At 41.5% G+C, this 14,785-nt stretch overlaps 1 protein-coding gene across 7 annotated transcripts in view; it reads right to left on the reverse strand.

The window, feature by feature from the left end:
• Nucleotides 1-14,785, reverse strand: part of USP4 (ubiquitin specific peptidase 4) — a 44,310-nt gene that overhangs the window by 5,736 nt on the left and 23,789 nt on the right. For 3 of the 7 annotated variants that reach the window (XM_040592260.1, XM_040592261.1, XM_040592259.1), the window contains 4 exons: nt 12,919-13,002; nt 12,061-12,155; nt 882-1,073; nt 230-318 (listed from right to left, as the gene is read on the reverse strand). In XM_040592260.1, the coding sequence (XP_040448194.1) occupies nt 230-318; nt 882-1,073; nt 12,061-12,155; nt 12,919-13,002 (460 nt within the window). Of the gene's footprint in view, nt 1-229; nt 319-881; nt 1,074-4,399; nt 4,529-6,737; nt 6,861-9,672; nt 9,728-12,060; nt 12,156-12,918; nt 13,003-14,785 lie in introns of those variants that run through there. The other 4 variants (XR_005827567.1, XM_040592262.1, XM_040592263.1 and 1 more) reach the window with 4 other exon arrangements.

A 14,785-nucleotide genomic window follows, 5' to 3' on the forward strand; every position in this document is an offset into this window, starting at 1 on the left:
ATTGGTCAACATGAACGCACACCACACCTTGTTCTCCCACTGCTGCTTACACGCATCTGATCTCCCTTGGAAGGAAAATGGTCTAGAGTCCTCACCACACCACGCAGAAATTACGCAACAGCATGGTTTAATCACTGTGAAAAAAACCAACCTGCTAGAGCCTAAGCCAAATGCTAATAAAAAGCTTTAAGTGCTAGAAAGCTTCCGGGCAATTTTGAAACAACCGTACCTTCAACCACACCATTGGAGCCATTGCAGGTTCCTTTGTCTGGGCAGGTTGTAGAGTATTCTTCTGCCAAAGGGAGTTTCACGTAGCGGCTAAAGAGAGGGAATATGTTTATCACACAATCATACTGAAGCTGTACATCAGAATAACAGCACCCCTCTCCATCATCAGTTTTTGCTGTCCAATCCCACTCAGCAAACCGGACCCATCCTGCATAGTACCATTTACAGGCCAAGAACTCTCAGAATGAGTCAAACCAAAACAATTCAGTAAGTCTCTGTTCTCGCTGCTTGTTCCAAGTTTTACTGGCGGTAGATGGAAAAGGCAAATATAAGTTACAGTGGCCCCTTCTGAAAGCACATGGCCTGAGTTCTGCTCCTGACCCATTTTGCCACACAAAGTAGGTAGTTTCCCTTGTGACTACCACCAGTATTATCTCACAGCCTGCTTTCAGAGAGCCGAAAAAACCCAGGGCCTTGAAATGTCCCTGGGGCCTCCAGACACTAACGCAATGCAAATCCTGGTTTACAAGCCACATACAAATTTAAAAATCAAGGAAAATTCTTCCTGTTAACAAAGATGCAGTAATCCTAATACAGTGTAATTGGACAGGCAACCGCTAGAACTTTACATGGGATTCAAAGACATGACTTACCTGATCTGCTCCAAAACCACACTGTACAAGTGGTCCACAGTGAGTTTGTGTTTCAGCACAGATATTAATAGTGGCTGACCAAAGAGTACGGTCCCTGAAGTATTGCTGGATTGCCTCATTGTCTTTTCCCGAAAGTAAACAGAGAGAGTAACACACTCCGAGCCATCCTCACTTGGCTTGCAAACTTCATACCTGTTTGAGAGACAGGTATTTCTATGGGTTATTTCCACTGCCAAGAAGCACAACAGGTAGAACCAATATGAACTCAGTCCAACAAGTCTCTCCACCAGGTCCTCCTGAGAAGGACGGAAAGGGTTGTACTCTGTCTTCATGCTACAGAGCAGTTTTCCTGAACTTCTCCCATGGCTTACAATGACACAGTATACATAACCACCAACAACTCAGCTGCCACCTTCCCTCTGTCTTTATTCCTAATTCACATCCCTACTGCCACTCACCTCTCAAGACATTCCCCTGACAACAACATGCTGCTTCAACCAGATCATGGCATCAGTGAAAAATACTAAATGCAATTTTAAATCCCTTGGACAGAATTTGTTCCCTCTGGAGAAAGAAACCCTCTTGATACCTTGGGTTGTGCATTCTCACAGCCTCTCGTACAGATAATGGCCTGAGCTCACATCACTGAGCTGCCAACGTTTCAGAAAACCAGGAGTTTGGAAATATCACAGGAAATTTCACAGAAAAATCTAAGGACAGTAAACACACAGGAGAAAAACATTCTGAAAGAAAACAAACAGCTCTGGAGAACAGTGAGGAGACCAAGAAACAGCTTGTGCTACTGGGCGAAACAGCAAATGAGGTATTTGCAGATATCACAGTCACAAGAAACCACGTGGTCCAACACTATCACACTGCTCACTTCAGGACTACTCATTACAAAAGATTCATTTTCAGGAATGCCAAGCCACACTGTTCTTAAATTTGGTGAGTCACCTGTCCAGACTGATCTTAAAACTGAAAAAGAAAGAAAGATTTCATGAATGATGTCGCTATGCAAAATGACCAAGAACACAATCACATATCTGAATGTACCAACTCTTCACAGCTCTCTTACATTAGACAAGATGCTTCCCTTCTCTTAAGAGTCAAGAAACATTTTTCTATTCCTGTGTTCAAAATGCTCTTGTAGAGCAGGGAGGAGAACAAATTTCAGAGTTGTAGTTCTGCTCCATCCTACTTAAACAAAAAGGAATCCCAGCTTGGGGCTTGCACCAAGTCAGAAAAGTACATAAAGAAAAATATCCTTCCAGAGTCCCAGCCCAGACCACCAAGCGCATTAGAGATCAGCATCAGCATAGGACAGTCCAATGCAAGTGGCAGTTGAGGTTTTCTAGGCTGTCAACGCTATTCAGCTGGACACCAGCACCGGATACAGTTCACACCTAATGTTTCCTGGGAAAGAGCGCCACCAAAAGGTGAATTATTTTACTTAGCACTGTTTCAGTAACAAAAAAACATACTCGGTCCCAGAATATCATCTACAATTAACTCCAGGTCCTATGCTTGTCTCCAGTCCTTAAGCTCAACTCCTATAAAACAGATCAGTACACAACATACACATGTTCCTCAACATTCTCATGCCTGCCTCTCACACTGCCTACACTGTGCTCTGCATGCACCTGAATGAAGCCCAACCCATGTGACGGAACAGAAAAAACCCACTTAAGTATTACCCATACACAGATGTCACCCATCACAAACAGCCAGCATGCTGTACCCCTGTAACACTTTGCAAAAGACCATCTCACATACTTCTCACTGCAACGTAACAAGTTTGGTTACTCAAGTGTCATTCTACCCACTCCACCTCAGAACAGCTTCGACATACTCTTATTAGAGGCAGACTTATCAGAATCAGGATCTGTCATTTTCTGAATCTCTTGAGCAACAGACATCCTTTCTAAAAAAAAAAAAAATAATCTAAGATATAATACTTTATCTATAATTTAAGGAAGGCTGTAGAGCTGATACTGGGAATTACTAGAAATACACTGTAATTCTGTATCTTACAACTTAATTGAAATAGTAGAACATAAAGATGACGCTACACCACACTATACGACATGGTTTTAGAAGTCAGAGTTATTAGCTCAGCTGCTACCACACTGTATATTGCCTGGTTGCCTCTATAATTCATAACAACTCTGAAAAGCATCTGAAAACTACTAAGCAATAGGGCAGGATTTGACTAGTCTTCATCAGCATTATGAAGTCTTCAGGGCTGTGGTTATAATTCAGAAAGGAGGCAGTGAGCAGTGAAGTAGGTAACTTTCATTCCCTTGCAAACTTAAGTCAAGCAAGCACACAAGGAGCATGAAAAACTACAGGAAGACAAGGCAAAGCGATGTGAAAGGGCACTGAAAGCAAAAAATACTGAGCTAAGCACCAGTCTAATATACATGTTGTATATTACTGAAACATTCCCTCCCAAGTGCCGCTATATAAAGTCCAGCTGGAAAACACTATGTGGATCACAAGTCAGCCTATAGCAACAACCAAGAAAATAAGTATATTTTGTAAGAGAACAGAGAAGGATAGAAAAAAAAATGTCACTGAAGAAGCTGACAAACACATCTGTCTGAACAGGATTACTACTGCACACCAACGCAGAGATGCCGCTGAGAGATTACAATAGGTTCAAAGGCTGACAATAAGAATGAACAGAGAACTGGAAAAAACCTGGGTGAAAATGCTGCACATACTCTGATCTCTTCTAAGAAGTGGAAATACTCCTAATCTGTTCTTTCTTCCATAATGCCAGAACATATATAAACAAGTAAACTAGGAGATAAGAAGGTGCAAATAAACTTTCACACAACAGGTAGTTTGCCCTGTTCAAGTTGGTCACAGGATTTTGCCAGTCTTACAGAGGAGTAAGATTAAAAAGGATGAGGGAATTCAACGAGCAGTATTTTTTACTAAGCCTAAAAAAACCCCTGAAACACAGAAACTCATTCTGGAAAGGATAAAAATCCTTATTTCCAATAAGAAAACTATAATTTGAGCAAGTGAGAACAAACTTCCTAGATCAGTCTGCTACAATATCTCACACATGTCAAACATTTCACATAAAGCTACTAGACTAGCAGGTTTGCTGACCTAATTCACTTTAATAATTTTTGTAGCCTCAATCACGTGAACAAACCTGACATTTCTGCAGCCACTCATGGTTTTTCAAGACCACAAACTCATCTAGTAACACACAGCATGTTGTAAGAGAAGGCAGCAAACATGGTATGTATGGCAAACTAAATTATTCAAATATGCACACTTTCATAGGTTAAAGGTGACCTGCAAATCAATTTGTGAAACTTTTATCAATGTAAATGATACTTATTACAATATATGCCCCATTAGCCAGGCTAAGAGAACAGGGGTATCTAGTTTATCCATGAAAACATTTTTCTTCTTAGGCCTTAAGAACTAAGAAGAAATACTAAGAGTGATACCCTTGAAATGGGCTGCGGAGGTTGTTTTCAAGTGGTACTTACCTGACCCCTTGTAGGCCGGCCCCAAGCTCCAGCAGGATCCCTGGGTGATGTGATATCACCAGCATGGTGCATGTGTGGGTGTTACATTGGAGCGGGAGCCGGAGGTCCTAGTGGGGCTGGACTTCACAGAACCTAAGAAAAAGAAATAGTAAGCGTTTCGGTTATGTGCTGAAAGCTGTTCTCTGCTTAGCCTGGAGAATGAGAGCATTCAGCACAAACACTGAACAACCACTGTCAAATTGATTTGCAGACCACCTTTACATTACTGACGTTCTGATCATTTGCCACAGATCTCCCTGACCTCTGGCAGGAACAACATGCCTCCAGGAAACATTTACAATGTGGTGAGAGGCAGGTTACTCCCACCATTCTTTGGCTGCACTGCCCCTACACACTGTGCCAGTGATCTTGCTTCAGGTCTTGTAACAAACCCCTTTATTTCTGCAAGAGTCTCACCTTTTTCTCTGATGCTAAATACTAACGCATCTTGCATCAGAACTACCCTACGTTTCCAAGCCTGTCATGATGAGAAAGAGATGAGTGCAAAGCCTTGTGACAGAATAGGCTTGGAGAATTCTAGCCCCAAATTCTCCTTCCCTTTCAGCTGACCTGAAAAAGAAAATGCATAGTTTTGTCCTTTTGTGCCAGGTTCATTTTGGGATGCATCTGACAGTTAAAGTCACTTAAATATCAAGAAGCCCAGTAACATTTGCATTTCTTCTTTTTGAAGTTTGACTATCAGAGAGCACAACAAGTAACGTTAATACCTCAATATCTTAATAATCACAAGAACTGATGAGCCAGAAACTGAACAGCTGAAAGGGCAAATCTATCTTAGCCATCCAGGCCAGATTTTTAAACTTTTTTTCCCCAAAAAAAAATCACTGTCCATTCAGCTTAAATTCCTAATGGAGTCCAATTCTTCCCCTCCCCACAAGATTCAGCCCTTCCCACCACTTTAGTGGGATGTGAAAATTCACAGTGCATGTCTCAAGGTGTCAAAGGTGCCCTGCAAAAACCACAGAAGGCTGAACGACTCTTCCCTCACATCCCTATGGCGAAAACCGGAAAAAATACAGCTTGTCTGACCACTGCAAGCTCCTAAAAAAACATGCAAGCTCATTATTCTATACATCCCATCTATCACATATTTCACAAATATTTATCAACATTAGCCGGGACTACAATGCTTGCAGACCATGCCTCCTCTGTCAAGCAAATACAAAAAACAACAAAGCGCATTCCAGCTGTGCTACTCCTACTGCAACATAGCATGAGTTCCTGCTCAGTGACATTTACAAGTGAAGCATTTCATGGAAATCTATATTCTACTCAGTAACCAACCAATATAGAGGCCTAAATTAAAAGCAGAGATTTAACAGACATTGGTGTCAAAAGCAAGACACCAGTACAAGAGTAGTGACTTTTTTTGTTTGTTTTAAAATCACGTCCCTGCTGTGGCCCAGATCTTCTACAGTATTAGATTAGGCTCTTCCTTGAATTCTGAATCGAGACCTGTTGCTAGCTGGCTAGTGCACAATATTCTAAAATCAGAAGCCTGTTGAACCAACAGGGTATTGTCACATGCAGACCCAGGCCTGGCTACCACTTTCAGCAAAGCAAACATGGAGAAATATTGCAAGAGACTGGCCATTTTCAGTTTTTCAGTCCTGAGACAACTTAAGGTGATGCTACAAAACATACAGAAGGCAAGAACTGCCAGTTTAGATTACTACAAGACCCTAAAGCTTCAGAACCATTGAAACAACTGATTTCTGTTACAGGAGACTGACACCCAGGTGATCACGGGTCGAAGATCTGCTGGACTCTGAGCAAAGTCCTGTTGAGAAGGGGACAAGGAGAGCAAGAAACAAAGGAAAAATTCGATGGCAGCTACTCACTAAACCAGAGCCTAAAGACTTTGTAGCTTTCCCTATCATTACACACTCATTCCTTGCATTCTCAGACTCCAGCAAAGGACCACAGATGATTACTAACACAACTTTGGTTTGTTTCTGTCAGTGGAAGGGAGAAGTACTCTTCAGGTGAGGAAACTGCTACACCATTAAAAAAGATGATTTAACACTAGCTTGAGGCATGGAAGGGCACTGTCTTCTCTTGCAATTCTGTGTGTGGCTATCAGGAAGGAACAAAAGAAAAGATCTGTGAGCACACCCAAATTCAAAGATTAAGCAGCAAATTCCTTCAGGAAAATGCCTCAAAAATCAACAGGACCCACTGAGCAGCCTGCAATTTTAAAATACAAGTTTGGGAAATATACACTTGAGAAACCTATTTCTGAATATGCTGTACTAATTTAATTCTATTTTGAATTGCTTACTTCTTTGTATTTCATTTTCTCATCAGTGAAAGAAACTTTGCATCTAACTTCAATTGCTTAAAACAAGCGATGAGATGTACACATTACAGTTTGCCAACGGGGAAGTATTGCCACTGGACATTACTGAAAAACAGGAACAGATGATCAGTATGTAAAAGTGATGAGATCAATAAAACATTAATTAGGATGGTTCAAGTACATGAGACAGTGAATAACATGTTTATTTAAATACAAATTATTAACATAATGGTCCTCAGTCATATCCCAAGTTGCATAGTATATGTCAGCTTCAAACCCATCTAGGTTAACATTTAGTACCTAAGAACACACCCTGCAAAAGGTACCATTGATATCAAATGATTAATAATTGAATGTACTATTAGTAGGTTAACATTAAAACAATTAGAGCAAATTAATTGTTAATAGTCAGTTCAAGATATAAGCACTTTTGCATGTCCTGCTAAGTGCTTCATTAAGCACCAACAAGTTCTTTGTTTAAAGGAGTAAAGTACGTCACAAGATGAATGAGCTGACTGGAAGTCTACCACAATCAGCACCAACCAGGGGAAAGGCAATGCCAGCAGGGGAAGACCACAACTACCGACTCAAGAAACCCTTCCAGACCCAAAAAGAAGTTGAGACAGAGCATGCAAACTAATTAACATCAGAAGCAAGAGAATTACTTGATAAACAGGAAACTGAGTATTACATATTGAAGGAATTCTGTAACTTGTAAGCAATGAAGGCTGGTAACTTTGCTTTCTGAACTGTATAAATAGTACAAAGTTTTGACCATCAGTGAGTTAGGCATTTGAGGCTCAGCACCTAGCTCACTACCTTGTACAAACTGGAATAAAGGTATAGAAATACCTTGACTCATTGTGAGAATGGGTGCTGTGTACCAGGTAACAAGCCCGCCCACATGTTAATGCCATAATTACCTTACCCCTCTCCAGTTTGTTTTTCCCACCTGACAGCTGACATGCCTCTCACGTAATTTTGCTGCACTGTGAGCACAATAACCTGAAATGCTGCAGTTTTCAATTTCAATTAAAAAAAAAACAAACCAAAATACTCAATTTGTAACATCAGTAATGCTACTAAAAACTTACTATTTTCTGCAATTTGTTCTCCTAGAAGCTGATACGTTTTAGCCTTACTACATATGGCAATTAAATGATTCAAACAAACCTTAGAAAAAAAAATCTGTTTTCAAAACATAGTAGGCAAACAGCTTCCAGAAGGTTTCTTCCTTGCTAATAAATGAATACATCATCAGCCCATCTTAGTGTGCAAATAAAATTCTGATGGGTTCACACTGATTTATTTAATCTCTTTTAGGTTGTTATTTATTTAAATTGTGATTTTGGGGTGAAAATACTGTCACTGTAAAACATTACACAGCTATACTTTCTAATAAAAAGGCAGCTGTTCCCCTTCATTAATCAATACAAAGACAGTTTTCTTTCAGGAACAGAAGAGATACACATTATTCAGTGTAACTAGTGATACACGCCACAACTACGTCACCAGTCAGCACAAGAGGATCTTTTCCAAACTGAACATTTTGTGGACTATGCAGCCATACAGAGCCATCCCTCAAATCATAAACAGCAAGTCTTTTCCTGTCACTTAATAAAGAATTGACCTTAATTTAAAATCAAAAGAACAAAATGCTTTTCAGTGGGCACTCAAGCCTTCACTGTCTTTGGGGAAATAAAACGTTTCTCAACTATACGTCATTTCAATTACATATTTTTAGTCTCAAGTGGAAACAAGTTTGTACTTTAAAGGTGGAAGATTTTGGAAGACATAAGATATTTTTTCCAATGTTTTTTATTCCTCCATTTAATAAACAGTGAGATATCTGCCTGTAATCTAAGAAAATAAGCAAGTTACTGGGATATCAAAAACTCCTGAGGTTACCAGCAGCACCAATCTGAACATACAACCACCATATGCCACATTCTTCAGCCACGCATCACGCAACATCTTCAGGAAGGCAGCAAGGCCTGACCCGACACCTTACAGTTGGTAACTTCTACTAGAAATGTAACAGCTTGAGGAACATATGAGAAATTTCTGTTTAACCCACCCCTGCCCTACTCCTGAGAGGCTTCCACAGGTACCCCAGGACAGCTGTGTGCAGAGCAACATGGCACTCCACGCCAGACAAGAGAACAGTTATTTTAACACTATCCTATATCCTGGCCCAGGTTACCTTCTGATTCCAGTTACATCAACCCAGCTAAGGCGCAAGAATGAATGCCGAGTGTTACTCGGCCAGCCCAGCACTGAGAATAAGCGCAAACTATGTTTTCATGCTAAAACAAAAAGTAAGAAATTTCAGGAACACTAACTACTCCAGTTAAGCTAGAAGGAACAAGTTAACCAAAGAACACGAGGAGTGAACAGGGATGTTCCTGCTCTGGTTTTGGAGAAGAGGCCCGCAAAGAAAGCACACATGGCAGTGCCTGGGTGCAGCCCCAAGGTGGGTAGTGGTGGCAGATGCAAGTCAGAGCAGCGTTTGCCTTTGACAAAAAAAGCAAGCAGGCAACCCAAGAGAAGTCCCACCACTGAAGGAAAACATACAAGGGCCAGTGCAACAGCTAAAACTTCTGGAGTGGGGTTCTGTGCAGGAGCCCTCTCTAGCAGGGTTAAAAACCCTTTCTGCAAGAAGCAAAAGGCAGAGGATGCACCTCCATGGCTGCAAGTACATTCCCCAGTGGGAAACAAGTTTTGAAGCCAGCAGGACACAAACATTTGCACTAATTTTAAAGTTATGCACTTTTTTAGCAACTATGTACCAAGTCCAAACAGACAATATTACTCCTCCAAAAGCAACTCAGATAATCCTCACCATCTTAGACTAAGATTTAGAAAGCCTGAAAAAAAACTTATACAAGCCAGTTTCAACATAAGAGTTTTAACTCACAGAGATTTCCAAGGGTTCCTCAGACCACAGGCTAAATAAAAATTGAAAACATTACCTGCAAGGAAAATTAAAGAAAAATCATAATTTCTTGGAAAGATACCAAAAAACACATAACACATGCAGTAACAACCCCCCCCCCCAAACACATAAACCCTTCAGCATATCCTTTACATCGTCAGTTTGCAAGGGCCCAATGAACCAGAAACCTAACACTGCTAATCTTAAATTCAACCAAGTCCTTTCTGTGACAATTTTCAAAGTTTCTCCTAGTGCCACTATACTCTCACAGCCTGCTCACCTCAGGCTCTACAAGCAAGTAACAGCAAAAGGGTAAAAATAACAATCACTCAAACTTGCAGGTCAGAAATCACAAGTTGAAGACCCACCCTGACTGTTCCCACCTTGTATCTATCTTAACAGAAAGCTGATGTATCTGGTGAAGTGGATGTGAAAGGAGGGACTGACAGTACAAGACAACAGTACAATAGATGGAAACCTATTTAAAAGTTTAAATTAAATTAAAGAGTTTAAGTGTGGAATGCAATAACCTTCACCCTACTATTACCATTTCTTGAATGATTCAATTAAATCTTAGCACACCTAAGAGCAGGCTTTTTATAACCAGACAAGGTAAGCAGAATGTTCACAATAAAATAATGCATTTGCCCTTAACTAAGAAGTTTAATTTTTGCTCTTTATGAACAAGTGTTTCTCTGTTGCATTTTTGAGACAAGTTTCCCTTTCAATAAAAGAATGCTGGGTTTAGCTGTAGGTTAGAATATTACTATACATATCTTTTTCCTGGCAGCATCACCCACTAAAGGGAGTTCCTACGAGCAACTTTCTTCTAATTCTCACCCTGGTGCCTAGCTGCTTGCTCTCACCCCACAGTGCCGAAGGCAACTTAAGAGGGCACACGGAAGAACAGGATTAGCAAAACTTCCTCCTGCTACCTCTCCTCGTCCTTGGAGGGTTATTTTTAACCCAGGTCAGTTCACTCACTATGAGTCACAGCATCACCTCATTCACAGTTGTGCCTGCACATGAAAGGAAGTGGTGACTGCAAAGGAAAACACAGGTGGAGCTGCAGTTCAGCTAACACCAACCCCCACCCCAGAGCAGCCTTAATTCAGACGTGGCTGTTTGCTGTGGAGGGATATGCGACACGTTATGCCTGTAGGAAAGTAGGGGGGGGGTTGTAATTACCGTTATAATAGCATGCTTCTCGTTTTTTCCAATGTTTTACTAGCTTTGGAGGCAGACTTACTTACTATCTAACACTTTACAATACCCCCACAACAGAGATTTCACAGAAGCCAAATGTCCTTCCTAGGCATCTTAACTGGCCACACCTTTAGCTGCAACTGAAGAAAACATGGCGACAAGAACTTTCAGCAAAACTCAGACATTGCACCTCAGCCATGAGGTCATGACAGATGGCATGACAAGACTAGCACCAAGCAGTATGTCACAGCACCCCACTCAGTGAATGGTACACACCGCACCAGAGTATGTTAGTACAGGATTTCACACCGGCACAACAATTTTACAGAAGCAACATCCTTGCACTGGAATATTTACATGAGGAAGACTGGACTTGTGATGAAGGACTGGATTTGACCTCACAAGCCCCAGGTTCAGATGGGGCTCAAAGTCCATTTTGCACTGCACGTGCAGTATTTTTCATTTTCCAGCAGCAATAAAGGAACATGACTTTTGCTCTCCTCACCAGATTTTGCAGAAGACTGGAGACATCTCACCTACCACACACATATATAGCATGTCAAGCACAACCAAATCCTCAGCTGCACTGAAGTCCCTCAAAACCACAGTTAAGACACCAACAGTGTAAGCACCAGTCAAGAGACTATCAACCTCCAGTCATGGTTAGCTGGCCACTAAAACAACTATGATGGTTTTGAAAAGGCAGAGTACAACAGCTTAGATTTCATGCTATCCTATTAACAGCTCCAAGGCTTTTGGCTTATTTGATGCATAAGAACAGACAGTAAGATTGAGTTTCCTTAAAAATGCCAGTGAAAGCGTAACTGTAATCCAGACAGATTATCATATCTGGAATAGGCTTGTCGAAAGTTCCAAACTGCAGAACACACACCAAACAAAAAGTTAATTCTTACTCAGGGCCATGACTTCTTTTCTGTTAGGAAAACACCTACTAAACACTGCACATGCTGATCTGCTGCTAGAAGAAGTGCTGCATTACTACCAAGTCATGCAAAAAGTCTACAGGAAGGCTTAGGTTGCAGGGCAGGGGCGGGGGGTGGGAAGGGGGCGGGCGGGGGGAGCGGAATTTGGTTTTATATCCTGAAATCAAAATAAATGTTTTGTAGTATTCTTTGCACCACGGCATCTTCCCACTTTACTCACACAAAGATGTCGTCTTTTGGCATGATATGATTTAAACCTTCATCCATTTGGAAGATTTTGTGGAATCGATGATTATACACGTCTGTCACCACCATCTAGAACAGCAAGTGATATTTGCAAAGAGATTATAATAAAAGCTTATATAAATTTAGGCAAACTAACTTTAAATTCAAGCAACAGTTTATTCCTATTCTTTCTTCATCAGAATTGTCAGCACACCAACAACAGCACTGTTTTCTACAACAGTACCCAGGAGCTAGTCAGCTGCATTTGTTAAGATGGATCAGAAAAACAAAGCAAATAACAGACTGATTTTACAGAGGTACTGAGGAGGTGCAATTCCACCAGCCGCAAGTCAGCCTGGTGCAAACAACAGCACAGATCCCAACAAAGTGGCAACAGGCTAGGATTTCAGGCATGGATCACTCACATCTATAATTAACTGAAATAAATTCAAGTGCTACATTGGAATCCTCAAAATACCCCAACTACAAAACCATTCCCTCTGGAAAAGCTCACCTGACACCTTTGTTATTAAAAATATGTCCAAGAAGAGGTGGACCCAAAACAGACACTGAACATTATCTCAATATTAAGAGGCTACACTATCAGAAATGTTGGGGGGCAGGGGTTGGCTTTTTGCCCCTTCTCTGAAGCCTCTCTACTGCAATGGTAGTAATCAGATTAACACAGATCGCTTCATGCATCTTTTTATTTTACAATCAAAGAACAGCATTCAAACTTGTTAAGGTTTTGTCACTATCCCATGAAGTTCAGCTTATCACCCATCTAAAAGCTAAGCCACCAAAATGTTTCAAGAACAAATATTTGAGAATTACTGCCTGCATTTATCCTTACATTTTCTGCAGGAACACCAGAGAGTTTGGAGAGTGAGTCACACAGATCCGAGATGGCCCCCATCATCGGCACCACAACCCGGTACTAGAAACAAAGATAACATCGTGCTTACACCAGGCAAAATAAACCCATGCAAGGCAGAGAGCAAGAAAATGGAAATAAAACCTTTAATTTATAGAAGCTCTGCTGAAGTTAAAGTCATAGCCACACACTTCAAGATCTTCTTGATCTCAGCTCCACCTTATAAAGCAGGGATTATGGAGGGAATGAAAAAGCCTTAAACAGTCAGCCTTCTGCTTTGATCAGGCTCAGCAGTAGTAAAACCCATTAAAAAAAAAAACAAACCAAAATACCAAAACCAAAAAGTCAGCAGTTTTAATGTCCTGAGCAACCTGCTGTGTCTGTTTCTTTATCTCATAGAAAACATCCTGGAGCCGTTCTCCCCAGTGTCTCTGGAGGTCAAGTCAGAAGTCGTGACAGGCAGGAAGGGAAAGGTGTGCATGGACTGCATACAAGGATGGACCCTACTGCACAGATCAGACCACTTCAGTCTTCATTTGACGGGCAATGTCATCAATACAGGCTGCACGTTACTTTTTTAGGAGTTCTGTTCTGGACATGCTCTCAAATGGAAACAAATCCCCAGAGCTCACCCAGAACAGGACATACCATGCGTTATACTGCACTAGGGCTGGCTGGGACGGAGACACTTTCCTCATGGAGCACCCTGTAAGGTGCCATATTTTGGATTTGTGGCTACAACAGTGTAGATACCACACTGATGATCCAGTCACTGCTGAACAGTGCTTGTGCAGCATCAAGGCTTTCTCTTTGTCCCCACTGTGCCCCACTAGCAGGTAGGCAGTAAGCTGGAATGGGATCCAGCCAAGACAGCTGTACTAGACTACCCAAAGGACTAATCCATACTATATAATCTGATGCTCAGCAATAAAAATTGTGGTAGAGAAAGAAAGGGTGGGTTTGGCTTCCAAGGTTATTGCTCAGACACTGGCCGGGCACCAGTGTGCTTGTGGGAAGTGGCAAGTGATTTCCTTTGTGCCATCTGTGCCATTGTCCCCACCCTCTTATTTTCCTTCCCCTATTAAGCCATCTTCACCTCAACCCATGGGTTTTCTTGCTTTTGTTCTTTCTAGCCTCTCCTCGTTCCTGCTGGGAAGAGGGTAGAGGGGAGTGATCAAGAGGCTAAGTGGGTGCCTGGCTGCTGGCCTGAGTCAATGCACCACTTACATTAAGCTACAAAAGGTATGAGGGACACAAGAAACCTTTCACACTCCTAAGCAGAAGTATCTTGTAAGTCAGTGGGAATGCTCTACCTCAGATGATAAACATATGACAATCCACTGGTTACACTTCTAGTGCTCTGAACACTTCCCTGAAGACAGATCTACGAGCTTTTAACATGGCTGAGTGACATTCTGCAACCAGGAATGAGTATGGATGCAACAATGCAGGTGCAACAGACCACATGCATCCAGTTTTGTTTAACCTAGCATCCCTCCTCCATCAATAAACACCACCACGTGTTTTAGAGGATTCAAAGGCACTGCAGGTTATAGATAGGCACACACTCAGGGAGAATTATTCAGAACGTACCTGCCTTGCCTAAAAGGAGTTCTGTATCAATATTCACCAGGATCTTCTCAGTTATACTACCCATCTGCATATTCCCCTGTGGCCATCAGAGGCTTACACTTCACTTTCTCTTAGCACAACCCACATGGCAGAGAGACAATTCCTCCTTGTATCACACACCACAGGTGAGTAGAGGTGCACACCTCTGGCTTCCCAACTGGGACATCACAAAATACAAAGAACTGCTCACAGGGAGACTGAAGGTGGGATGTAG

The sequence above is a fragment of the Falco naumanni genome, chromosome 4 (genome assembly GCF_017639655.2).
Source record: "Falco naumanni isolate bFalNau1 chromosome 4, bFalNau1.pat, whole genome shotgun sequence".
Lineage (NCBI taxonomy): Eukaryota > Metazoa > Chordata > Aves > Falconiformes > Falconidae > Falco > Falco naumanni.